Source organism: Chenopodium album, chromosome 2 (genome assembly GCF_948465745.1).
Source record: "Chenopodium album chromosome 2, dcCheAlbu1.1, whole genome shotgun sequence".
Lineage (NCBI taxonomy): Eukaryota > Viridiplantae > Streptophyta > Magnoliopsida > Caryophyllales > Amaranthaceae > Chenopodium > Chenopodium album.
Window position 1 is genome coordinate 7263922 of NC_137835.1, and position 26546 is coordinate 7290467.

Below are 26546 nucleotides of genomic sequence, written 5' to 3' on the forward strand. Positions count from 1 at the left end.
ATCTCCATCATAATCACTTGATACACCGTACCATGTATGTATGAGTGTATGACTACCCGTGAAGATTATTTCTAGCACAACGGCCATTTAATAAATACTTCTTACTATTATTCCATGCATTTGTACGTCATAATTAGTTTTTATAATTGGAAGTAGCCTAATACGAGTAATAAGTAAAAGAAGTTCAAAAATATTAATTTGATGTAAAAATGTACAAACTTAAGATGTATATATATTTTACTGAAAAATAAACACGGTCATAACTTTAAACATTAAATTCTAAGAGAGCTAGAGAAGTCTTTCGTAATCACTAATTCATTATAAAAGCTGTCTTGATTGATAACCTATTTAACAGTCAACACCAAGTAATAATGTAATGGTTAAACAAGTAAGCTTTAACCGTCACAATTAGCCAAAGGACAACATCTTAATAATTGTTAATGATGTCAATATCATGTTACACGCTTACACCAAACAACCTAGATAGTGCTAGTCGTTTCTTAACGTTGTCAATGACTTTTGTTACATTGAACAATATAAAGAGAAAATGGTTATGATTGTACCTTACATGCACTATTTCATAGAAATAATTGGTCATTTTTTTTGCGTAAAATCATGCACGTCTAAAGATTTGTCCATGTCGGTGCCTAATTACACTTTCAGGTAATAGTCGGCGGATCGGAGATGGACTTGCTTAGTTGCTTTTGCTTTGATTTGTCATATATACTCCCCTTTAACTCCTTTTATTTAAAAGTTTTTCTCTACGATAAACCTTAATACCTTATGTAATCTCTCCGAGTCTCCATCCCTACATGTTCTTTTCATTTAGACCTTACGTTTATTAATACAAATCTTTGATCATTAATATCATTAGTTACTTATTAGTAAAAAAATTTAATAATAAAATATTAATGAATTATTTATTGCATGAGACGAATCAAATAAGGCTCTACATGAATATATTATGTTTTATACATTAAAAGCAATTTAGAAAATTCTCTCAAATTATAAATAGTATCAAAATTACAAATGGAAGAACACAAAGGAACGGAGGGAGTACAAGTATACTATATATGTCCGTGTCACTTGGAGAATAATATATGAGAAGTTGAGCTTGTTTTTTTTTTTTAATTCTCATTTTAAGTACGTATAAAAGATGGACCATCACAAAATAGTCAACATATGCGTGTTTTTAATTAGTTTTTATGTACTTAATTTATTTTTCTTATGATTACAATAATATCGAAATTAAATAAAATATAATAGGTAATTTTGAACAAATTGTTTGATGTGAAATTGAGCCGCACCCATTTTCAAAAAGAAAAAGTTCACTTTATAAACCCAAAGGAAGTTTCACCAAAAATTACTATGACAATATGCAAAATAGAATAAACAAGCTTTCACATGCTTATTAAGCAATTAACTTTGTCTTCTTTTATAGACGTGTAAGACATAGCTATAAAATCTTTAATGTGTACTTCGTATGAACTAAGACGCATTAAGAGTTGTTACATACGTAGTATATAATTATATATTACAATTAATAAAGTAACTTATTAGCAACTACTCCCTCTGTCCCTTAATATAATGTCTTTTTTATAAACACTCAAAAGAGGCGTTGTACTAAGAGACGGAGGGAGTAATGTTTATCACAACCAAATTACAAAAATAAAATAAAATTAATAAGCCTTTATCACACATATTATTTTGTCGAGGGCTGAAAACTTGGTCAAAACTCTAAAAGATACTTTAAACGTTGCTTAGGCGGGGCGTGGGCCAGGAGGGATGCATTGATTATCCGAGCTAACATACAGTAATGACACTGACAGAGTAACACTTGGTAGCCTAAGTAGTACACTCCCAGATGAACTCAAACGCAGAAACAACAACAGACAACAGCCAAATCGCAGAACCTAAGCAATTAACAAACAAGGCAAAAGAGATCTCATCATGTCTACTGTCTTCAAGTTCAAAAACTTCCACAATAAGCCCAATACTAGAAACAAACTTTTATTTTATGAGCATGCATGTTGCTGATCATCTGACAAATCTATGTAACATTATTCTATTGTTATTATTATCAACCTGCAGGAATCTGATATCCAAATCTCTGTATATATGACAACAAAAATTACACACACATGATCTGGAAAATTATACATCTTAAATTGTTGATCTACTTTTACTAGAGACACTTGCCAATGAACAACTTTAACCATAAAATTCTTTTACCATGTGTGGATCTAGTAATATTCTATTACGTATATTGTAACATTTGTTTTCAATCAATTATTAATAAAATTTATAGTCAAAATGAAATTTACTTCAATATAATTAGTGCAAAAAGTCAAAATGAAGTACGACTTAGGATAACTTCCAAGAGTAATGTGAAGTTTACCTATTACTAGATCCAATTTTAGGCATATTTTGATACTTTATCTATATACCTAGTAACTTCAGAGCTAGGGACTTGGTGTTGCTGGCTTACTTCTGTCAGGTTCAAGTATTCACGGCGTGCAACATGCATCAGTCTAAGTCTCTGTAAGAACCAGTGCTCTCGCAGTCTCGGAGTGCACTGTAATATGCTTGCAGAATTATGTATTACATCCACAATAGTTCAAAAGTATGAAGCCATTGGTAAAGCCTCTCGCCTATCGCGTATAGGCTACCATAGCAACCACAGATTTCGGACTTAAACCATATGTCCAGAGTCATTTTACATTCTGGCAGCTAATACTAATCTAATCAGGTAAGGGCGTCTGATCAATCTCTCAGCTAGCTCTTTCAGGGTGTGTTTTGACCCTATTTAGGGCACCCATTTGCTGTTTCAAAGGTCACGCTCAAACAGCAAAAAGAAGATAACATATGATAAATACACACAGGAGTTTCTCTTCAGTTAATGAGGAGACAGCAGGAACTGGATAACATAGAAAAGCTCCACTTGAAAATTATCACATCGAGAAGGCATCGTCTCATAGTGTTTCTATTATCACTCTTAATGATGAAATTACTACAAAAATTGCAAGTGGCATGCTTAAGAAAACACATGTTCTATGAGCTGTACTTTCACATTATTGTATCGATGTTTAAGGCAAGTCTAAGGGTTCTCATAGACAATGTGGAAAGCTCTGCAAATCATGGGGTTTTTGTAATGCAGATCTAATTACCTAATGTTTAAACTAAACCTTAATGTGAAACAAACAGCATGAAACTCGGTGCAAGCAGGCAGTCATCTCAAGAAGCAGATGATATTATATAATAGCTGGTGGTAAAGGCTGTACCAATTACTAACTACGCTATGGGCATATAATTCAATTAAGAGGCACTATAGATCCAAGGGAAAACATTGCAAGATCGATACACAAACAACCCTTACTTCGCAAGTTGCACATAAAATACTCAACTGAACAGAGTAAACCAAATATCAGCATTAGGATAAAAGTTGAGCACCTCAGATATTAAGCTTCAGATTGCTGAAGTATGTTCAATTTTCTGAATCTACATGCCACACAGAAGAGCTAACGGCCCATCTGAGATGAGATGATTAAAGACAATGATAAACGGAATTTCTACTGATATTGGGAAATCTTATCCTACAAGTAGTTCTTTTTAATGAATGAGATACAGTTACCATGGTTCTATCAGAATTAGAGAAAGGAATTGAGTTTTAGCCAAATGAGTGAAAAGGGGTGAAAGAAGTTCAATAGAGACAATCCCTTACAGAGTTATCTTAAGATAATGCTTTTCATATGATCCCAAATCAAAGCTCAGATCATGTGTGAGAAAAGACACTCATGCTGTCACACAGTTAATGGTAAATATATTAACAAAATGGACATAACTCAGATAAATTAGCCTAAGCAGACATGATTGTTCAACGGTAGCTTTTTAATGCCACTTGTGCAAAGTGTATTATGAACATGTAAACATGTTGATTATATCCATTCTAACAAAACAGGAAATTTCATGCAGTACACTTCATGAATTTCAGTCTTTCAGGGTAAAGTCCATTCTATTTCACAGATGAGTTGTACTTAAAAATTTCTCTATTTAGAATTGTAAACCAGGTACAAGTCAAGTACAGTCATACAGTAATTATCATTACAATAAACAATGAAATTCGACAAGAAAAGAGAATCTATTTGGACTAGATCGAACAATTACAGATATAAAATCAATGCATGCATGAGATGCGGCATGCAGGGCATGGTCATAATTTTCTCGCAGAAGGTGTAAATTGGATTAAGGTAAGACAAGTACAAATTTCCATGTTTGGTAATGACAACATTGATATGCAATGAAAAATCCAAGGAGACAAAATTGCTTTGACTGAAATACAAAAAAGCAACTAGGTTTAGACCAAATCTAAATAATTAAAAAAGTAGCCACTAGCTTAGAAGCCTTCATGACAAGAAAACAAAGTCATCTGGCACTTGATATATTATTATGATTGTCACTACTATAATTAGTCCAGTTCAGAGTCCCTCTGAGGGAGCTGAGATGCAGGTGTTAAGCATGTGTTTTATACTTAAATTGCTAGGCAAGAATTTATATAACCTGTCCAGTGTCCACTAATGTTAATAAGTATTTTTGCACATTTGACGAAAGGATTATATCCCTGATGACAAGTATTCTAATAGTTTACTAACAAATAACCCCCCAGATGATTAACTTAGTTCTGTATCAGGCAAAGAGCAAACTCTACAGCAATAGACCACTTATTCCAGAAAATATTATTATAAGTATAACAATGATATGCATAAACACAAAAATATGAGAGCCAATATGCACAAACATAACCTGATATGTAGCTGTGTAAGTGTGTGTTCCTTTTTTCTATACAAGCCACCGATGAAAAGAGGACCCTTTTCAGAAACCACGAAATATCAGGGAATATGAACAGTACAACTTGCAGATTTCAGATAATGTTAACTATTAACTACAAATTGCCCCACTTGTACTTTCTTAATCTCGTACAACAATATCAAGAACAAGCAACTACCTTGTTCAGATGGCATTATTAGCTTATCTTTATGTGCTCACGTGATTAATTACACTAATTTATTAACACTGAGATTCAACCATAACCTAGATACGGATCGGCATAAAGCATATACTGTGCCCCTACATTGTATGAAAACACCGGAGGAGGTGGGAGGCAATGCCTCTCAAACACCTGGGGAAGATCTTATCTGACACGTCTTAGAGGAAAAACAAGTTTTTAAATGACTAATGAAACATGATTAAGACAAAAGTACACACGAAAGGGTAGCTCTATGTTTCAGCCATGCATTTCAATGATATGATCTGCACAAAGAATACACCTATACATTTTGAAGAACTCATGCACAGGTTGCTTTATGGAAAACAATTCATATAATGTCGAAAACAATACTGTCTTAAAGAAAATCTAGTTACTAATACAACCTTCGAGTGGAACTAATTTGAGTTAAAATGCAGCTTGCCAGCTCAAGCCTCAGATAAAAGTATGGTGTAACTTCTTCACTCACTTGACTCAACATAATCATGTACTACTTAGTAATTTAGATTGAAAAAAGAAAATTGCAACATCTTGTTACTAAAGCTGATGAACAACCGGTTATATTATAATAACAAGATCATTCCAATTTACTGCTTCATCTTCAAAACAGCTAATTATGTCTGCGATTATGGTATGACTTATGAATCCTAACTAAATAACACATAATACAAGATAATAAGATGCCATATATTCTCTTAATGATCTTAGGGCTTATGTAATCCAAAATACATATTTAAGACACTACAGCACAAAATTACTTCACAGTGATCCTTATCAATAAGGCTCACATGGTCACAGCACAAAATTACTGCACAGTGATCCTTATCAATAAGGCTCACATGGTCACACCTAGAGCAGGGTGAGGTTCATATGTATTTTTCACCACTTAGCCCAGGCAGAGATGTTAGCTTTGGCAGAGCATTGATTGGAAGCACAATTAACAGACCTACTACTTCAAAGCAGACTACAAATCTATAAAATGCATTGAACAGCAGCACAACAAATAATTGAGGATCAATCCAAAGCTGAAATTTACCAAAAATATTTCACTTCGCTGAATATAGCAGCACATGAAAATAGTTCAATTTCTTTTTTCGAAAAAGAACTGCTAAATTACATGGAAACATTAGTTTATTGTACATTAATAATTTCTTCAACCTTCTTTATAGTTTGCACAGAAATAATTGGCACTCACTTGGGTTTATCCTTAATAAAAACTCTTTCTTCCTTAGGATTTTCATCAATTCATCATATCTTCACTAAACAATTGATTGAACATACTGAGGATACCATCTAACGATAGTGAACTCACAGAATTTTCAGTATTTCATATCAATGTTGCAAATCCTGCCTCAGCTACAGTCATAGTGCTACATAAATTTAGCTTTGGCCAAATCCCATCACCAGAAGCTCATAGACAGGAGTGATAGTCATGTTTCAAGCAATCCAAAGCACACATGATTCCAGCATGACTAAAGGCAAAAGATCTTGAAATACAATTAGCATTCTCAAGCATTTACCATGACCTAATTAAGCGTATATAATCAACTACTCATCATGAGTTCATGACCAAACAGGACAAACTATCTTTTGGAATATAAATATAGCATTATAAATAGGTCTCTAGTCAAATCATGCAGCAGAATAAAAAGGCTTAGGGCACAGAATGACAAAGTAACCGGCCATGAAGCATAAAAAAGATAGAGAGCGGGAAAGTGGAAGAGCAATAAATGAAAATTTTGTGGGATCGGTCATTTACATCAAGCCTCTCTATAGAAAAAGATAGCATATCATTTAAAAAGGCAAGAACTTAAAACACCATAATATGCCTCTTCATGTACTGATCAAAAGTTGGACTTCATTTATAGACCAATGAATCATAAGGACACCATGTTTGAAGGTTACATGTAGCAGATGCTGATAAGTTAATGCATATGCAGCCACACCAGAAAGGATATAGTTTGGACTTTGGATAAGGTGTTCAAAAATAGAGGCCCATAAGGAATAAATTAAAAGATACATAGTTGAAAAAGACATCAGAATGTAACAGTAGGAGATGTGAGAAACTCGTATCATCAGCTCAAAGAGCAGATAAAGGCCCAAACACTTGAGAGAAGCAATAAACGTGATCTGAAAAACGAAATCTCTTTCTTTAGAATTTAGTCCACATAATTGCCATGTTGATTTGAGCTAATGTGATGATTATAAGTGTCAACTATGAGCCTCAAAAGACTAAAAAATGTTGTTGAGATCTGTTGGATTTGATTAAAGACAGTAACATTTCAGAAACTAAAATTTGAAGCCTTTTGAAAATATCTGAATTGAAGTAACCACTGCACCCCTAAAAGAATTGAAGATTCGTTTTGCACAGCTAATTTATAATCTCAACAATTTCCTGCAGTCAAGTCTTTGTTAAAAAGTCTTACCTGAGTTCCTTTTTTTTTTTTTTTTGGCTTAACTAGAACATACATAGTTCATACATAAAATGCTTACAAAACTCTTAACATTTACCGGAAGAGAAGCACAATAACACCGAAAACTGGCAAAGGGCTGTCAAATTTAACTTACGCAAAACCAAATTTATGTAAAGTTGCTCGTTTCTTAATAATTCAAGAGGAACAATTTGCTGCTCATGTATGTACATAAATGATAGCAATTAGCCTACGCTTCATTTTAGCATAAAGGGAACCCACAAATCCCAGGTAGCACTAAGGAGTATATATATTGCTCTCTGAATTCAGGAAGAGAAGAAACACGAATCTCAGTCCAATGAATGCCAAATTCTATGAATCTATGAGAATCATAAAATGTGAACTATATAAAATTTAATTTCATGGTTTTTGATTTCAAAATATCTCTAAAAATCAGCCTATAATTCATATGGAGTCATATGCAATAATACTACATCGTCCTTGAATATAGTCACAGAAACTTTGGAGTTCATAATGACCCTTAATCAATTAATGAACTTCAAAAAGTACTATTAGTAGGTAGCAGTTTACAAGAACCTTTTCTTTTCCCCTTAAGCTTATTATCAGCCACTGCTCCATGCAGCTATTACAACAAGTGTGAACATACCCTTATAAACGGAAATGAACCGGGCTGCTTTACATGACAAGGATCAGAACATCTCTAGACTGCCTGTCTATACCTGAGCATCCATCCCACCCTCTTGGCCCCAAACCGATCTTAGAAGAATTTCACATCTAGTCATCTATTTGTTGATTGGTGATCCCATGGATGACGTTCCACACAATATCATCTTACTCACAAGGGGGACATCCAATGAGGAAAATGAAAAGGGAAAAAAAAAAAAACAAGTATAATAAGATGTGAACTTGAAACCCCCTCCTCCAACCTTACCAGCATCTTATTTCTACTGAGTATTACTTAAGAAAATTACTTACAGCATCTTTGGTAAGCGGTCCTATATAGTGGGAATGGTAATGGATATGCATGCAATTTTGCTAGAAAATCTTATTTCCATTACAACGCCAACAGAAATCACCTCCAAATATGTGCTTTTTGTTCCTCCAAAATAGCAATATAATATTTATTGTGTGGCATAGCTATACAACATTGCAATATCTCTAATTAGACTTATACATTCCTTTTAATATTAGCAAAGTACCAATCACACAGGCAGGAAGAGAAAACTTGCATAGTTTTATAGAGAACTTATTTACTTACATAGCTAATTCAGTAACATCTATTTTCATTGGGGACCTATTAATAATTCAATCCATTTGAGACAAATATTCCCTTGCTAACAAGAAGCCGTTTCCTTAGTGACTAGCCACCATAAAAGCAATAAAAGATGAGAAAAGAACATTGCAAGCAACAAGAAGTCAAGAACTGGTTTAACGGAAAATTTGAAATTGGTTTATGCAATATAATTGCTATGAAGAGCAAAGTTTGTACAACAGAACTTACAACGCAAAGTCCTGGAATGTTTTCTTTCCAGATGAAGAATTCACAAGCAGAACATTTACAAGAAAAAAAGTCTTCCTCTACATAATTAACCAATCATTATCAGCCTGATAATTTCCTGCAATCAAAAGAAAAGGAAAAAAAAAATAACTCAGCATAACTTTCACATTAATGTAAGCAAATAATATCAAGATAATAAAGACTAAAACGATGAGACCAACTCACCAAAAGAAGTAAAAAAAATCCAAGGCAGGCCCTTCCATATCATCCAATTCACCAAAAAGTAAGAAATTTGTGACATAAGAAACCAGAATTCCATGAAAATAAACCTTAAACCATTCAATCCACAGGATTCTTAAAGTGGGCAAGTAACGAAGGATCCCAAAACCCAGCATAGAATTTGGCAAGACCTTCAAGAAAAGAAGCAGCTTGATAAACATTCAAAGTCCCCATGATATCAGCAAGAACACTTCTTCTTAACCTATTAGCATCCAAGAAAACACAAGTCATCTTGTCAATCAATTCTCCGACAACCTCATCAACCTCGAAATTCTCACCATTTTTTCTCCACCCAACACCCAATTTCTCAACCAAATCAGCCTGAGTATCCCTAGAACGCGCGACAACAGAAGGAACCATCAATCTCAAACCGCACTCCACCTGTTCGACAAAATGCGCCAAAGAAACATCAACATTTTTCCAGACATTCCAAGGCTTACCCATAAAACCATTATCAGTCTCATCACTATCATCATCATCATCATCATCATCTTCGAGAAAAGAACGAAGGAGATTAGTGAAGATATAAGGGTGGAAATCTCCGAACCAAAGAAAGGGTTTTTCAAGAGGGTTTCGCCAATCTGGGAAGAGGAGCTGTGAAACATCGTCGTTTGAAGCGAGATCGAGGGCAGCGAAGTAAGAATTGAAATGGGAGTGAAGCAGTTCGACCTGGGTAGCAAGAAGAAGAGGGTCTGGAGAAGGGGAGGAGAGAGAACGAGAGAGAAGAGGAAGAAGGCTGGATTTGAGGGTGTTAATCCAATCTGCGTAGAATTCTTTGAAAGGGCGACAATTTTTTAATCGGTTGATTAAAGCTTTCATCATGGTTGTTAATGGAGTTTTCTTGATTTTCTTCGAAGAGAAAGAGACAAAAACAGGGGAGTGTGGAGTATGATTGGTTGCAGATGTTGGAAGGAAGGAGATATGTTAATTGACCGTTGATTAGGGCGTTTTAAATGGGTAAAGTAGGCTTATTGGAGGGAATTGTTTCGTGCCTTTTTTTTTTTTTTTTTTTAATACAATTGTGCCTTTTTTCAAAAACTAAATTAAGGGTCTGAACTCAGCTGAACTGAGCTGAATTGAACTGAACTGAGCTGAACTGAACTACACTGAACAGAATATTTTATAAGAGAAGGAAATTAGGAGTTTAACTGAACTGAACTGAGCTGAGCTGAACTGAACTGAATTGAACTGAACTAAATTTCAACGTAAAAAAACAGACCCTAATTCAGCTATGTATAAAACTATAAATCAGGATAATTAATCCCTCGTAGATATTTTTATTTTTTATTTTTATTTTTTATTTATTTATTTTTTATTTTTTTAAGGGAAGGGCTAAAAGATGAAAAACTACAAGTACGTATTTTCGCTTTCTAGCCCACATAGTCACCACTTCTCATTTTTCTAGTGATGACTTTTGTATGGCAGAGCTCTTCCCATGCTCCGAACCAACGTCTCCAATCACCAAGAGGTGGTCTGAGGCAGCTGGTTTGAGTGCCTCAGACCACCTCTTGAGGGGCTAGTTATACAGGGCCCCTGCTGAGCTGCCTAATGCTCCCAGCGCTGCCCAAAGGGTGCGCTCTTATCCCCATCCAGATCTCCAGGCTCAAACTCAGGGGCTCGCCCAGAGGCTTTGAGCAGAAGCAAGATAAGTCAGCCGCAGGCAGACTCAAGGCAGAGGTTAAAGGCTCTGCGTAGAAGCAAGATAAGTCAGCCACAAGTTGAATTGCGCTGACCAGAGCTTAGACTCAGGACACAGACTCATGTCATAGGCTCTGGCAGAAGCAGGATAAGTTGGTAGGCTGGTCGCCTAGGTTGGGGTTATGATACACTATAAATGCCCCTAGACTCACCATAAGAAAAGGTTGTTGAATAATCTCTAGCTCTCTCTCTAAAAAGCATATTAAGCTTATTATTCTCACAAAAGCAAACACTTACTTAGCCATCGGAGGGGGGGGGGGGGGTTCCTCGAAGCCACCCCTGAGGGCAGTTTACGATCTCTCTCTTGGAGAACTGCCAGCCGGTGCTGGCCAAAGATTTTGGCCGCCAGCTCGAGACCCTAGCAAGGCAGCCCAAGATCTAGTTGTGCCGTCAGTGGTTCATCGACCCTCACTGGAACCACACCCGAACAATATCGTCGGCTAATAATCATCTCTTGTTTTTCGTATGCAATTTTGAGTCACGCTACTAATGCTAATAAAAAAAATTCTTTAATCATTGTCACGACTCATGAATAGTCGTGATCACCTCTTATATCCGGAAGATTAGGGTTTTAAAAATTGAAATTAGCGTGTTTTAGATACAAAGTTGGGGTCTTAATTGTTAATTTCTATAAAATCAATTATAAATTGATTGTTCACAAATTTGACAAGTTAGTTAATTTTCTAGGTTGAACAAACACAAACTCCATATTTGATTAGTGTTATACCCAAATTGTATAACCACTAAATCATTAAATAAGCTTACCGAATACAATTGAAAAACAATACAATAATCATATTAAAGTTAACTAGCATTTTGGCCCGTTCAATGCACGGGTTATAATATAGGTTATTTTTATATAAATGTATGCTTTTCAATAGTTGAAACTACGAAGCTATTGTTACATGACTTTTGAGGTAAATGCTTGTGAAAACTTTTTTTTTTTTTTTTAAAAAAAGTGAGTGGAATTGTGAAAGAATAATTAATTTAGTTAAGTATATATACATGAATATTGTAGAATATGAAATGACATATTAGTTTAAGCTATATTTTAAGTTTAAGAGATAAAAAGACTATTTTTTATTATAATTCATATGTTTATGTAATAGTTAATTCAACTTTATTCTATCATGGTAGAAATTAAACACTTCATTTTCTTACTTAAATGTGCAAGTTACGGAATGCACAAAGGCTTTAACATTATGTAATATTTTTAATTTAATTTTTTTAAGGGTAATGCTATATGCAGCCCTAAGGGTTGCATATAAGCATTTAATATACTTCCTTTTTTAGTATTAAGTTGGGAATTTATCGACAATTCACGAGTAAATCGGTGTAATAAATGGTTATTTATTGTCTTTCCTTTCCATTTTTAGCTTCTTATATGTAGCCCTTAGGGCTGTATATATCTTTTTCCTTTTTTTAATATTGAAAAGGTAAGGGAAGTAATATTTGCATATGAGTGAGTTGTGAGGACATGTGGCATACGAATAAGTTGTGAGGACATGTGGCATATGAATTATTGTGGTTTGAGTTTTTAAATACTAAGTATGGATACTCGTGATTTGTAATTCAGTGATACACTTAAACATAAAGTTGAGTAAAAATAAAACCATCAAATTAAAGCAATTTCAAAAGGAGTCTATAATCTATAGTTCCTCCCAAACCATAATCTAGTCAAAATTACAAATCCATCCCAATCAATCTAACACAATTTTTAATTCTGAATACAAAAGGCCAAAAAAAGGAAAAAAAAAAAAAAAAAAAAAACAAAACAAAACAAAACAAAACAAAACAAAACGTAGATAGTAGTACACTGCAACCCTTCACTCCAAAACACCATCTCACTTCCCAGATTAACAACAACAACAACAATGGCATCCACGGCAACAACCACCGTCATCCTCTTCTTCCTCTCATTCTCTCTCCTTAAAACCACCGCAACCTCAGATTCCGACTGCACAGGCCGTCGGATCCACATCAGAAAACTCCCAACAAGATTCAACCTTGAGCTTCTAACTAACTGCTCATCTTTCTTCCCATTATACCCTGATTTCTGCCCTCATTTAGCCAATCACGGCCTCGGCCCCAAAACCCATAACCGCTCTCATTCATGGTATCGAACCGACACTCATCTCCTCGAACTCTTCTTCCATCGTCGTCTTCTCGAATACCCTTGTCTCTCTCCTAACCCTCTTCAATCCGACGCCGTTTTTCTCCCTTATTATTCTTCTCTTGATTCTCTGCGATTTCTGTACGGTCCTGATTACAATGTCAGCCATCTTCACGGCCTTGATTTGTTCTCCTATCTTCAATCCAACGATCCAGATATCTGGGGTAGAAACAACGGTCATGATCACTTCCTTATTATGGCTCGCACTTCGTGGGATTTCTCCCAGCCTTTGCCGGAAAAATCAGGTGATGAAAATGGGGAAGAAATCGAGAGGTTATGGGGGACGTCGTTTTTGATGTTGCCGGAGTTTTTTAATTTGACGGTTTTGACCTTGGAGTCTAGAGCTTGGCCATGGCAGGAACAAGCGATTCCTCATCCGACGTCGTTTCATCCTTCCAGTTTGGGGTTTTTGGAATCGTGGATTTTGCGGGTTCGGAAGTCTCGCCGGAGTACACTTATGTTTTTTGCCGGCGGTGGTGGGACGTCGCCGACGGGGAACCCGAATGTGAGGCGGAGTATTCGGGAGGAATGTGGGGCGGTTCAGAATTCGTCGGTTGTTGATGGAAGAAGGTTCCAGAAGTTGTGTGAGATTGTTGATTGTTCTAATGGAATTTGCGAGCATGATCCTATTAGGTAATTATTCTCATCATTTTCTCATAAATTTAAGCTTAATTGTGTAATTTAAGAGTGCTAGTTTCCTAGTTTAGGTACTAGGATTATGTTTTTGTGATAATATTTACCTTGGAATGAGAATGGAAACAATCTATTTAGTAATCTGTGTTAGATACACTAAGGAATACATTTTGTGTGAACAAGTTGACCTGTAATCGTTTGTGCTCAAGTACAAGGGGTGATATTAAGCCCTGCATTTTGGCGCTTGCAATTAGGCAAATTATTTGTGCTTGGCTTGGGACAGTAGTGTGAGCTAATCCCGGTCTAAGCTTTGATCAAATAACTCGATGATAAATACTTATTTACAAATGAAGGAGAATAACTGAGTTGCGATTTCTACATTAAATAGTGAGAGGATTGGTATATCTGAACTTGAAAGATTGTAGGCTTAGTTGGAGCTTTCATTTGAGCAGTCATAACTCATAAGTCGATTGAGCTTTCCAAACTCGAGATTCTCTACTCTGTACCATACACATATCTTTGCATAAAAAAGATGATGCTACTTTGTAGACATTGTTCCATGTTAAAGAGTACAATACTTGGAGAGGATACAGCTCACACAAGTATAGCTTGAAAATTTGAGCTCGCTATAAAATTGATTGTTGAATACCTCATTATTTCCCTAGGTGCACAAGCATAGTTTAGTTTCCTTGTTTCCAAGTGATTGAAAGTTGAGACTGGCGTTTCGCCATTTTAGGTATGTTAGATGCACTTGCTGAATTGCACCTCCTATGAAACTCATAGGAGCCTATTTGTTTAAGAGTGGCACAACCTCCTTCAGCTTTCCTGCAATTTTGAATGTTAATCGAAATTTAGATATGCTCATTATTAATGATACTTCAATCCTCTGATTAGGTACATGAAGCCAATGCTGCAGGCTAGCTTCTGCTTGCAACCTCCAGGGGAGACTCCGTCAAGGAGATCAACTTTCGATGGGATACTTGCAGGGTGCATACCTGTTTTCTTTGAAGATCAATCGGCCAAGAATCAATTTCAATGGCATCTTCCGCCTGCTGAGTATGAGGAGTTCTCCGTGACAATACCGAAGGAGGATGTGGTATTTAAAGGATTGAAGGTGGTCGATGTGCTGATGGGGATCCCTCGAGCAGAAGTGAGGAGAATGAGGGAGAAGGTGATGGAGTTTATTCCTAAGGTTATGTATAGGAAACATGGGAGTTCTTTGGGACTAAGAGCTAAGAAGGATGCCTTCGATATTGCAATTGAAGGCACCTTGCAGAGAATCAAGGATAGACTGAAGGATGTTTCGGCTGCTGGCTGATTGCTGCTGCAACATTTTTGCACTCTTCCCCCCCCCCCCCCCCCCCCCCCTTCTCTTTTTCCCCCTAATTTCAGGCACCAATTGTGTATTTATATTTATCTTTCCATTCTTTTAAAGGGTATATATACACAGTAAATTAGTATATGATGAACTATTAGTCACCTTTGTATACTACTCGTAGATATTTATGCATAATTTTGCTAATAAATGCTAGAGTAATCTTACACTTTCTTTTGCTGTATTTTTACCGTTGTATTGCAATACTTCTATGAATCTAGATTTTACAATGACATTGCTTTAGCATAACCAACTTTTTTTTAAAAAAAAATAAAAAATTCCTCTTTTATTTTATAGGAATTTGTTAGTACAACAGGAAAGAAATATTGAAATTCATAGTTTCCCCTAAAATTGATTCAACCAAGTTCAAAATTTATCCTTTTCAAAGAAACATTTTTAATGTGCTCTGCAACTCAGAAAAATTAGTAATGTCAATGACTTATTCAATGAAGATGAAGTACTTAACAATGGTTCAACATACAAGGTTAAAGTTTAACAAATAGGGAAAGCAAGCCTGTCTATAGAAGCTATTGTTTGAATCACTCATTCACTAGACTGACAAAACAATCCTAGCTCTGCTAAACTCTGACTGACAGTGTAAAAAAAAAAAAAAAAAAAAAAAAAAAAACAAAACAAAACTATGAATAACAGCTCAGGAATTTTTATTTTTCTAAGTGAATAAATACATCTAATGTAGAAATATGAAGGGAAAAAAAAAAGAGCTTTTTCAAGCGATTTACACATGAAGGGGACCTCTTTGATGGAGCTTTTTGAATTCTGAGAAGCTGCAGTTCCTCAATCATCAATAACAACCAGAGGGAATTCTTCAAGTATGACCTCAAAGTGACGAACAACATTTTTCGGGTCCTCCCCCAAACACCTTCATCTTTAGCATTAAGATGATTTCGCAATATCTTTTTTCTCTAACCCCATCTAATAATGGAAGAACCCCAAGTAAGACCAGCACCAAATCCGGATGCAGCAATGATATGTCCTGGCTGAACTTTTCCACTTCGAACAGCTTCATCCAATGCCAAGGGGATCGATGCGGCACTGGTGTTACCATAATGTGCCAAATTAGACAAAACTTGCTCTGGAGGAACCTTCAAACGTGTTGCAACAGCATCAATGATCCTCTGGTTTGCCTGGTAAAAGAGAATTGAATATTCCCCCAGTTTCATAAATTAAAATACATATAGGTTACTTCAGAAAATACATTCACAGATATAAACTGTGTACAATACCTGATGCAATAGTAACCAATCGATATTGGAACCATTTAGACCAGCCTTTTGAAGTGCAGCCTCAATTGACTGGGGCACACATTTAACAGCAAAGCGAAAGACCTCTTTTCCATTCATATTGATACATGAATAAGATTGGCGCCTTGGGGGGAAACCTGTCACAGCACCGTTGCTACCTATTGCTGCATCGATTTTATCATGTCCCAGGGATAAATTTAAATGCCTGCACGTATGAAAAGTGCCTGAGAAAATGACTTGCAGCAATTTCACATTTAGTCCCAAGTATAACTCAGTAAGGATCCTGCTGGCAGGGTCTGGAGATGTCCAAGTGTACATAGCTTAAAGACATCTAGTCCAATGAAACATTGAAACTCAAATGCATACCTTGCACCATCGCCGTCACTGTGCAGATCAAAAGCAAACATGCCGTCTTCTTCACTGCTACAGGCCTAGCTGGTCCAATAAAAATACCAGATAAATTTGAGCATGTACAAAACTCCTTGAGGTGTAAGAATTAAATGCCAGTCAAGAGTCAAGTCTACACAGAGTCATCATATATCCCTATCTTATTTGCTTGTTTTCTCTCCTCTTTCAGACAAAATTTGATCAAAAAGAGAATATACAAGGAATGTACCTCAAAGAGAATGTGCTAAGTTCTTAAAAAGCCAAAAGATGAAAGGATTGAGATAGCTGGTATTTGATAACGCAATTTAAGGGAAACATGGCTAATTTATATGTTACAAATTTGCTATAGCACCTCTATATACATGTATTTCATGATTTGGTGCACAAAGATGACAAAGCACAATATAGATGTTATTGTCAAAACTCAAAACATCCATCTAGCGTTTAGAAATTGCCTTGAATTTACTCAACAATAGAAGAATGTCATTAAAAGCCCATTTTTCATTATAAACAAGAAAAACAGTTGCACATGTTTGCTTGAAAAAAATAAAATTCCAACTGATAGCAGGCGAGGAAATTAGTAGTTATTTGATATTAAACAGTAAAAAAGGGTCATTCTCATCCAACCCTTGCACCTTTTCCTAAAATGTTTGTTTCGTCAGAGTGTATAGGTAAACAATACTACAGGCACCCTCACAATTTCAAAATGAAAACACTTAAGAGGAGAGCCTTAGGAGTTGCAAAACAGAAAAATAAATTCATATTAAAACTATAAAAAAAGATCCAAAAGAATACTGGCAGCTCACCTGCACTACTACTGCACCAGCAGCATCACCAAAAAGTATGCAGGTCCCTCTATCAGTCCAATCAACGAAACGAGAAAGAGCATCAGCACCTATAACCAACACATTCTGAAATCCACCACCTGCAATTTATGAAGCAAACAATCAATTGCCTTGTTTTAGAGATTAAAGGATACAAAAACTTTATGAGAGCAAAGATAACAAAGTCAGTACCCCTTACGTGACAGGCAGCTGACACCAAACCCATCAGAAATCCACTGCAAGCTGCAGTAATATCATAAGACAAAGGACTTCGGGTGCATCCCAATGCTCTTTGTATCTGATTAAGGATACATTAATTGAATGTTTCACAAGGCAATATAAACTTATATGTGCAAGAAATGCATCTGCACGTAGGAATTAAATTTTTTCTTCTACCAATACTCCCTCCGTCCCTAAATTACATTCCTCTCTTTAGCATTTATTCCTCACATAATAGAGAGAAAGAGGAATGTAATTTAGGGACGGAGGGAGTACTATTATCATTATCAACCATTACCAATTACAAGCATTCACCTTCATTACTTTCCATTTTTTTTAATCTTGACTGCTTATTAGTATTGAATCTACAAAAATCAGTAAGATATGTTCATGACATCATGAGCAATGGGCCACAAAGGAATTCAGCAGTTGCACTTGAAAAATTATACAATAAACAAGCATTAGGCACAATTATATTTGATTAATCTAATCTAAGTTGAATTGTTGGTAAACATCTGTTTATATCCTTAACTTTCCATATTTATAGATTATGTAAGATCGAGCAACTAAGAAATTCAACAGTTCCACTAAGCTGAATGTTAGGAATTTACACAAGCAGCAAGCATTAGGCAAACTTATATTTGACAGATGGGGGTGATCTGATTTAAGTTGAATGCAAGTAATATTGGTTTATATCCAAAGCTTTCTATATTTAAACTCAAAGTTCTCATGCCTTTTCGGCAAAAGAATAAGTTTCAAGACACTAATACGTAGAAAATCTGCTCCTGGGCACAATAACTAATTTTTATCCAAGATGTTTTCATACCAAAAAAAAAAAAAAAGGGACATGCACACACTGACACACAAGTTCGTGACCAGCTGAGACTCTAAGAAGCTGTTTCTAGAATTTACAAAAATAACAGCAGAAGCACCTGGATCACATTAGTGCTTAAATATCTACAAAGTCAAATTGCAACATGAGACATATATAGATATTATCATGCTCTGTTTAAAATTGTTTACATTTGCTGAACACAAAAATATGTAGTGTAGTCAATGTAGATGGTTTCTTCAGGGGGATTGAGGTGGGTAAGGCTAAAAGCTGAAATACATGAATTCAAGAGTAGTTGACATCAAGAAAAAGTTACCTGAGGAGCACTACCAAAGAGGTCCTCGGGTGTAGAGGTGCACATCAAGACAAGATCAATATCATCAGGCTCAACATTGGCCATCTGAAGAGCATTCCTTGCTGCTTCGGTGGCCAAGCCCACCAAGCTATCCTCACCTGTAATAGAGCAACAAAACCTAAAAATCAGACAGGCACATAAACTAATTCAAAGAATAAATCGTAGGCAGACAATCAGAATCCGTATCTCTCTCACTTGGTTTGGTTTGATATATAACGTACAACTTTGAAAGAAGTGAATAAACCTACTGAAATTCAGTTTACAATCAAATCAAGGGTTTAGATGACCTAGCAATGTTTAGTTAGACATACATAATAACATAATAGCAAGTCCGACCCAAAAGACAAGCCATGACAGCCACAGATAACAGGCTTATGAAGGTCACAATGAGTTTTTGAATATACAGGAATCAACAAGAGACAGTAACACAACCCTTTTTAAAGTTCCATATAATGTACAAGTGAATAGACACTGACCTGAAAGGACATGTCGATTGCGAATCCCAGTTCGAGCAGATATCCATTCATCCGAAGTTTCGACAATTTTAGAAAGGTCGTCATTAGAAATCTGCAGCTTGGGTACAGCAGAACCACAACCCACAAGCTTACAACCCCTATTTATTAGCCTGCATTAAGAACCAAAAAAACAGCAAATTTAATAATAGCTCGTGAGAGACAACAGAAGGCAAACACTTAAGAAATTTAACTTAAACAACCCAAGGAAAAAAAAAATTAAGGAAAAGAAATCTTCAGTTAGAATGAGACGATGAGTACTGACTTACAGACTACCACATAGAAACCCACAAGAAGTATGACCCATCCTAAAGCTCATAGGACATAGAAGAAAGCAAAGACCAGCTTCATACTCAACTATGTAATGACTAAAATATGTTGCCCCAGAATGATCTTTCCAAAACTACAATAATTCTAATTACAACTCAGATAACTTCATGGAATGTTGAAGCAGTTGGAAGTATTAACAGCAAATTGCAATCTCACTACACAAATATTCTATTGGCATATCCCACACCCAATAACCCAAACCTTAGTCAATTATGCAAATTTAATATCCAATGGTAAATACAGTCAGAAATTTCAATGCTTCTTAAGAGGGATGATGAAGCCAAAGGAACATATAGGTCATTTTATTCACTATTTGACTCCAGTAGAAGGCCCTAAAAGTCAAGCACAAAAGCAATGTGCCTTTACTCTCAATGCTTAACCCAAATGCTACCTGAAGCTGATAGTGGCTAGCGCCGCTAGCCACTTCATCAAACACTTTCAATAAATCAACCAAATCTATGGATACCGGCTCAAACACACATAAATAGCAAGAACTGCTAGGAAACCAATATATTTAAATGACAATCTCAGGCAGCCCCGTTCCTAGAAATTTATGGGCCCTAGGCATAATGTAAGAAAAGGGCCCCTTACGTAAACAAATTTTTTTTACACGCAATAGCTTTAAATATAAGACAATGAAAATAACTTAAATTATTTGAATAATAAGTCTCCATACACAATACTGGAGTAATAACTTTGCATAATATTTCGGTAATTGAATAAATATGAAACGGTGTAATTGAAAAGATTAATATTTTGAAACAGATACTCATAAAATCGGAAGATTAGAAGAAGAAGAGGAGGTTATATTGCATAATTATCTCCACCTAATTGACATCTAAGTAATTTAATATTAATTGCTAACTAAATGCATTTATTATCTTTTTTAAAAGTAGCTTATTTTTTAACGAGTAAAAACTACAGTTTAGACAGTTTAAATTCTACAGCTATGCAAATTGATTTTTTTTTTTGAATTTTTGGGCCCCTTTCTGGCGTGGGCCCTAGGCGGTCACACTCGAGGCCTACCCCTCCGGGCCGGCCCTGATCTCAGGTTTTTGATAAGGTGGAAACGTGGGATCGATAATAAGGAATATAAATGCACGTTTGGAATGTATTTAGAATAAGAACTAAGTTGGAACCAAAGAAGGAGAAAGGGTTATGTTAAAAATTATTATTATTTGTTGTTTGATATACAGACACAAATGGATCCCTTGTATGAGGTAGTAAATTGGGAATTGAAGAGAGAGACAATTTTGTCACCACATAGTTGGGAAAGGTAGCAATAGGGTGGTAATGGTTAGCTTTAGAACATAGAGTTTGTTACCACACCTCTCATACCAAACACTAGGTAATGGAAACGACTGATTGATTCCAAACAAGTGTTTTGGACATATCACATTGTTAATCTTGTAGTATAGCTGAAAGAAAAGCACGTCCCACACAATAGCTTTGTCATCTAAATAAGAAGACATGAGCAAGGGGCTCAACACTAGTCAAGACCAACAGTGAAAATTCAACATTGGTTCCTAACAAATTGAGCTTGATAAGATTTCCACTACACATCCTAGATAGCCCAAGTGAAGTTTCAACCTAAAGGCAATAGGAATCACAACCCATAACCTCATTCAGGTTATATTAATCGTTCAAGGCCAATAATCTTTTTGGTGCAGAACCACTATCCAATTGACAATTTTACATTCACAACAATGATTGTTTACAGTATCTTTTAGCTACCTCATTCAGAGCCGTATACACATTGATCATCCATCAAATTAAATACACATTACAATCATCATTTTTTTTTTTTTTTTTGAAGAACATAACAATCATCATATCATTCATATGTACTTCATAAGATCAATCAAATGTCACATATTTCACTATCTCCTCAAATTTAGAAGCAGATTCCAGTGCATGTCTCGCACAGTACTAAATTCGGATCTTAAGATTAAATGTTCAATTAGAAAACATCATCACATTGAATAATTAATATGAACATTGCATGAATTAGCAAATCAAATTGATCACTCATAATATTTTGATGAATACAGAAATATAAAAACCAATGATAGATGAAGAATACCTAGAAGCTCTTGATTCAGTAGAAGAAACACCAGCAGCAGCATGTTTCTCAGCAGCTTCAATGGAAGAACAAAAAACCCTTTTGCTGATACCCAAATAGGAACAGAACCCAGATCCATTTAAGCTTAAAAATGGAGAAATTCTGCTGTTGAGAGTTGAAGAAGGTACAGAAGGTGAAAAAAAAGCATAAGAAGCCGCCATTTGTTGTTCTTAAAAGAAGATGAGAGAGAAAAAGAGATTGAAAAGAAGAGATCTTTAGCTGGGAAGAATGTGAAAGATGATAATTTGGGAGTAATTTATGCCCATTGACAGAAAAATTAGAAGATTTATTGAGAAGAAAATAAATATGAGGAGGAAATACTGTAGGTGAACTATTAACAGGAAATTCAATATTTCGGAGACTCCAAAGAAGAGAAGAGTTTGGTGAAGTGATGGGAGATTTTGTGACAATTTGCAAAAATTAAATTAATTGCGTATAAAATATAATAATGACGTCTTTATTACTCTGTGACTCTTGTCACAAATGTTCAATGTACCGTTCCAAGAAAAAACCATTGAAAAAAAAAACGAGTTGTGTCAAAACTCAAAAACCTTTTGTCCATTTGATAACCCTATCTTTTCCTCTCTTATTTCTCTTTCTGGTTTTTCAAAAAAAAAAAAAGTGTTTTATAGGTTGGAAATAGCCAAATTTTTTCTGAAAAATACGTCCAAGTGGCGGAACCAAAATTTTTAAGTGAGGGAGGCCAAGATCATATCTATGTATGTGTAATTTTGCAATCGCGACTACTATTGAGTTTGTTGATTACATTTACTATAAAAATATAAAACTACAAAATGTTAATTGCTAGGTTTAAACTCTTGACCTCTTGCCCACAATAACATGGCAAAAACCAACTCCCATACACTACAACTTATAACAAGTATAAGCTAAATTTAATATTTAACTTGAGCCAAGGGGGAGGCCATGGCCCACCCCAGCCCCCCTTAGCTCCGCCTCTGCGTCCAACCCCTATAAAAAGTGTTTTTTAGGCTGGGAAGTTTATTTATGTTTTCATTATCGAATCCAATAAAATTACACTCTTTGAAGGTTTCAACTATCCCTATAGGCTATAGTTAGAGCTGTAAAAAGTTAACCCGACCCGACATACCAACTCAAATCCGATTATTAACCGAACCATTTGAACCTGAAAAAATGGTGACCCAAACCCGACCTGAAACCAACCTTAGAACATAGTTGACCCTAGTATGTGAGACCCGAACCCGAACATGAACTGACCTGGAAATGACCCGACCCGAATATAACCCGTAAATTATTAACCTGAACCGAACCCGACTTGAAAATTGACCCAAACCCGTTTTAACCTGTCAAAACCCGAATTTAACCCGACTTGTTACTAACCTCACCAGAATTCAACCCAACCTGTTCCTAACCCGACCCGAATTTAACCCAACTTGTTACAAACCCGACCCGAAATCAACCCGACTTGTTATTAACCTGACCCAAATTCAACTCGACTTGTTATTGACCCGACCCGAATTTTACCAGACCTATTACTAACCCGACCAAAAAATTCAACCCGATCTGTTAATAACCCGACTCGAAATCAACACGACTTGTTATTGACCCGACCTTCAAACCAAAGTGTTCCTGACCCGATTTCAAATCACCTTAAATGCATTTAAACCACCTTATGATTGTTGATCAAAGCATTTTGTCTAGGGAGATCAAGTCGGTCCAGGCCTGCAAAAAGAAAGGAGCATCATCCTCAAATTTAAGAATTAAATATAGTATATATTTGTTGTATGGTCAAGGGAGATAATTATCTTCCTAAATTATAAACTATATGTTATTTCGGATGATATACTACAAGAGGGGGGGTGAATTGTAGTATGTTCCTAGTGCCTACTTTTCACGGAATATAAAACTGATTGCTGTTAGGAACTTAGACAATGCAAAGCGGATTTTACGAGGAAACCATCCAGGGCCCAACTGGAAGTAAAACCTCGACCCTACCTTAGGATTTCAATCACAAACCACTTCACTATAATAGGGCAAACACCAAGTTACAACCTATTAGACACGGACCTTTATTTCACAAGTTCCTCACTGGACTTGCTACTTGATAGGACCCTATCCTACCCAATCTAAGTACCACACTTAGATTCACTCGTACCACCAAAGTACTACACGTACTGCCAAAGTACGAATTACTTGTACCACCTAAGTACAAAACTACTCGTACTACCAAAGTACTACCCACTCAGCCTCACACTAGAAGCTCAATCGGCCTCACCTAGAAGCTCACATATTGCACTCTTACAATATAATTATAACGAGAATCCTCACGAACTCTCACACCCCAATACATAAAACACTCAAAACCCTTTTTCCCAATTACAAGATCTCAAAGAGTAACTCTAAATACATACCAATGAATAAAGAGATAAAACTAATATGTTGGACACTCGAGATCTGTTTGGAACTTACTGGACGAACTGTAACCGGAACCTGACTGGAACTACGACCTGGAGGTTTGACTTAGCTTCGTGGTGAAGGATGAAACCATTAAGCACGGCCACTGCACTTCGTCAACCTCAACTTTGAATGAATACATATGAGCATATTTATAATACACCCAAATTATTCTTTTCGTAAAATATAAGTTTTATTAAAAGATAGAAATAAAAGATATTTTCCAAAAATAAGTTTTCCAAATATATATCTTTTGTTAAGAATATATTCAATCAATAATAATAAGATATATTTACCATAAAATCAGATTTTATATAAATCTTATATTTTCCAAATATACTAATATATCTTACCATATCTTTTTACAAAAGATATAATTACCATATCTTTTTACAGAAGATATACTTGCCATAAAATTAGATTTTATTTAAAACTTATTTTGCTGAAAATATTTTCCAAAAATAACTTATCTTTTTCCACAAGGATTTATTAGAAAATAAATATCTTTATTCTGTAAAACCAAATCCTTAAAAGATATGCACGTGGTAGATAAATATATATCATTAAATTCGACCTGCGACCTTTAACGACGTGCAGACGTAAGTTCCAATTAGGTTTTGGAACTCTGACAGTCTCTGAGTTCCTGACAAGTCAGTAACTCTAATTTCATTGACTATCATGAGTTCACCTTGCTTCTTTAGACTTGTTCCAGACTGACTTTTATGTCCAACATACTTACATGAATCCTAGAGCGATATACTTCAATTTCTTCGTCTTCATGTTTTTTATTTGAAACTCTTGTTCTGGAATCTTGTAGTATTGATGTATTCTAGTTCTCGGGGCAACGTTGTTCCTGTTAGGGAACTTAGATAGTTCTTGTTAGAGAACTAAGTTCCTGTTAGGGAACTCTTCATGTACCTGTTAGGGAACATGGAACTCTTCATGTACCTGTTAGGGAACATGCTCCGGCTCTCGTGGGAAAGCCTTCCAAAGGTTCCTTCTGCATCTCGTTAGAGAATATCTTCTGGTTCCTTCGTGGTTTGGTTCTTGTGGGAGAACCTGCTTTAGGTTCATTCATTCTCTCATGTTCCTCTTGAAGTCTTCTATGTTCCAACCCATTGACATCACCTAAGTCAGTTCCTGTCTTCACATAAAGTACACTTAAGAGAAACATTAGATTGAAGTTTGTTTGTCATAAACAAACTTCAAGTGAAAGAACTAATTAAACTTAAAGCTTATGTAAATACTCCTACACATATACAACTCATGTATGCATAGTGTACTTACCTTATGAAGCTAACATATGCAAACACCTATTTACATAGTTACCTTCATGGTTCTTTAGCCATCATCATGTTTATCAACCATAACACTCATCATTGTTCTTGTTTCTCTATTGCTTATCATATATTGCTTAGGTTCCTTATATATATATATATATATATATATATATATATATATATATATATATATATATATATGTATATATATATATGACATTGCTCAGATTCCTTGTATCCTGTTCCAAGAATAACTTGTTCTTTCTATGCATAACTTAACAAACACATTAGATAGATAATCATCATTAGTTTACAATCATCAAAACCTAATTACTCAACACTATAGTTCCCTATTATATTGTCATATATATTATAGTAAAAGGAAATAATTAGCTTGATAAAAATGATAATTATCTATTTATAGTTAGTTGAACCCGAATAGGACCTAACTTGGAAATGACCCGAACTGATTGTAACCTGTAAATTATTGACTTAACCCAACTTGAATCCGAGAATGACCCAACCTGATTATAAACCGCAAATTATTGATTGAACCGAACCCGAGACTGACCCGACTTGAAAATGACCCGATTTAATTATAATCCGCAAATTATTGACTTGAACCGAACCCGACTCAAACCCGAGAATGACCCGACCTGATTCTAACCCTCAAATTATTGACTTGAACTGAACCCGAGAATTACCATAACCCGAATTAAACCCGACCTATTGTTCACCTGACCCGAATGTAACTCGACCTGTTTATTAACCTGACCCAAACCTGATAAGAAGTATGACCGACGTGACCCGACTCAAGCATGACCCAACCCAAACCCGACCCGCATAGGATATGGAATTAAT

The 26546-nt window shown here is 35.5% G+C and overlaps 2 protein-coding genes and 1 pseudogene across 3 annotated transcripts; 1 reads left to right on the forward strand and 2 right to left on the reverse strand.

Annotated features, from left to right (window-relative positions):
• Window positions 1-8906: 8906 nt before the first annotated feature.
• On the reverse strand, window positions 8907-10072 carry LOC145581550 (protein INAPERTURATE POLLEN1 pseudogene; annotated as a pseudogene). The gene is made up of 2 exons (XR_014099647.1): window positions 9197-10072; window positions 8907-9089 (listed from the first exon to the last, which is right to left on the reverse strand). The product of XR_014099647.1 is annotated as a protein INAPERTURATE POLLEN1 pseudogene (transcript).
• Window positions 10073-12780: 2708 nt separating this feature from the next.
• On the forward strand, window positions 12781-15106 carry LOC145581558 (putative xyloglucan galactosyltransferase GT19). Its single transcript, XM_081638573.1, has 2 exons — window positions 12781-13754; window positions 14649-15106. Exons 1-2 carry the CDS (start codon window positions 12823-12825, stop codon window positions 15070-15072), a joined length of 1356 nt encoding a protein of 451 aa, XP_081494699.1. The 5' UTR covers window positions 12781-12822; the 3' UTR covers window positions 15073-15106.
• A 654-nt stretch (window positions 15107-15760) lies between these two features.
• Window positions 15761-22365, reverse strand: LOC145581568 (beta-ketoacyl-[acyl-carrier-protein] synthase III, chloroplastic-like). The gene is made up of 8 exons (XM_081638584.1): window positions 21934-22365; window positions 19485-19633; window positions 18970-19106; window positions 17795-17900; window positions 17585-17703; window positions 16758-16822; window positions 16374-16596; window positions 15761-16274 (listed from the first exon to the last, which is right to left on the reverse strand). The coding sequence occupies exons 1-8, from the start codon at window positions 22131-22133 to the stop codon at window positions 16053-16055; spliced, it is 1221 nt and encodes a 406-aa protein (XP_081494710.1). The 5' UTR covers window positions 22134-22365; the 3' UTR covers window positions 15761-16052.
• Between the last annotated feature and the right edge of the window lie 4181 nt (window positions 22366-26546).

Excerpts from the sequence above, each read along its gene's own strand:
- LOC145581568 (XM_081638584.1), bottom strand. The coding sequence starts at position 22,133 with ATGGCGGCTTCTTATGCTTTTTTTTCACCTTCTGTACCTTCTTCAACT. Across the intron at positions 19,634-21,933 it reads ACTGAATCAAGAGCTTCTAG|GCTAATAAATAGGGGTTGTA; the intron begins GTATTCTTCATC and ends TTCTTAATGCAG. Across the intron at positions 16,597-16,757 it reads AGTGACGGCGATGGTGCAAG|GCATTTAAATTTATCCCTGG; the intron begins GTATGCATTTGA and ends TCATACGTGCAG.
- LOC145581558 (XM_081638573.1), top strand. The coding sequence starts at position 12,823 with ATGGCATCCACGGCAACAACCACCGTCATCCTCTTCTTCCTCTCATTC. Across the intron at positions 13,755-14,648 it reads TGCGAGCATGATCCTATTAG|GTACATGAAGCCAATGCTGC; the intron begins GTAATTATTCTC and ends TCCTCTGATTAG.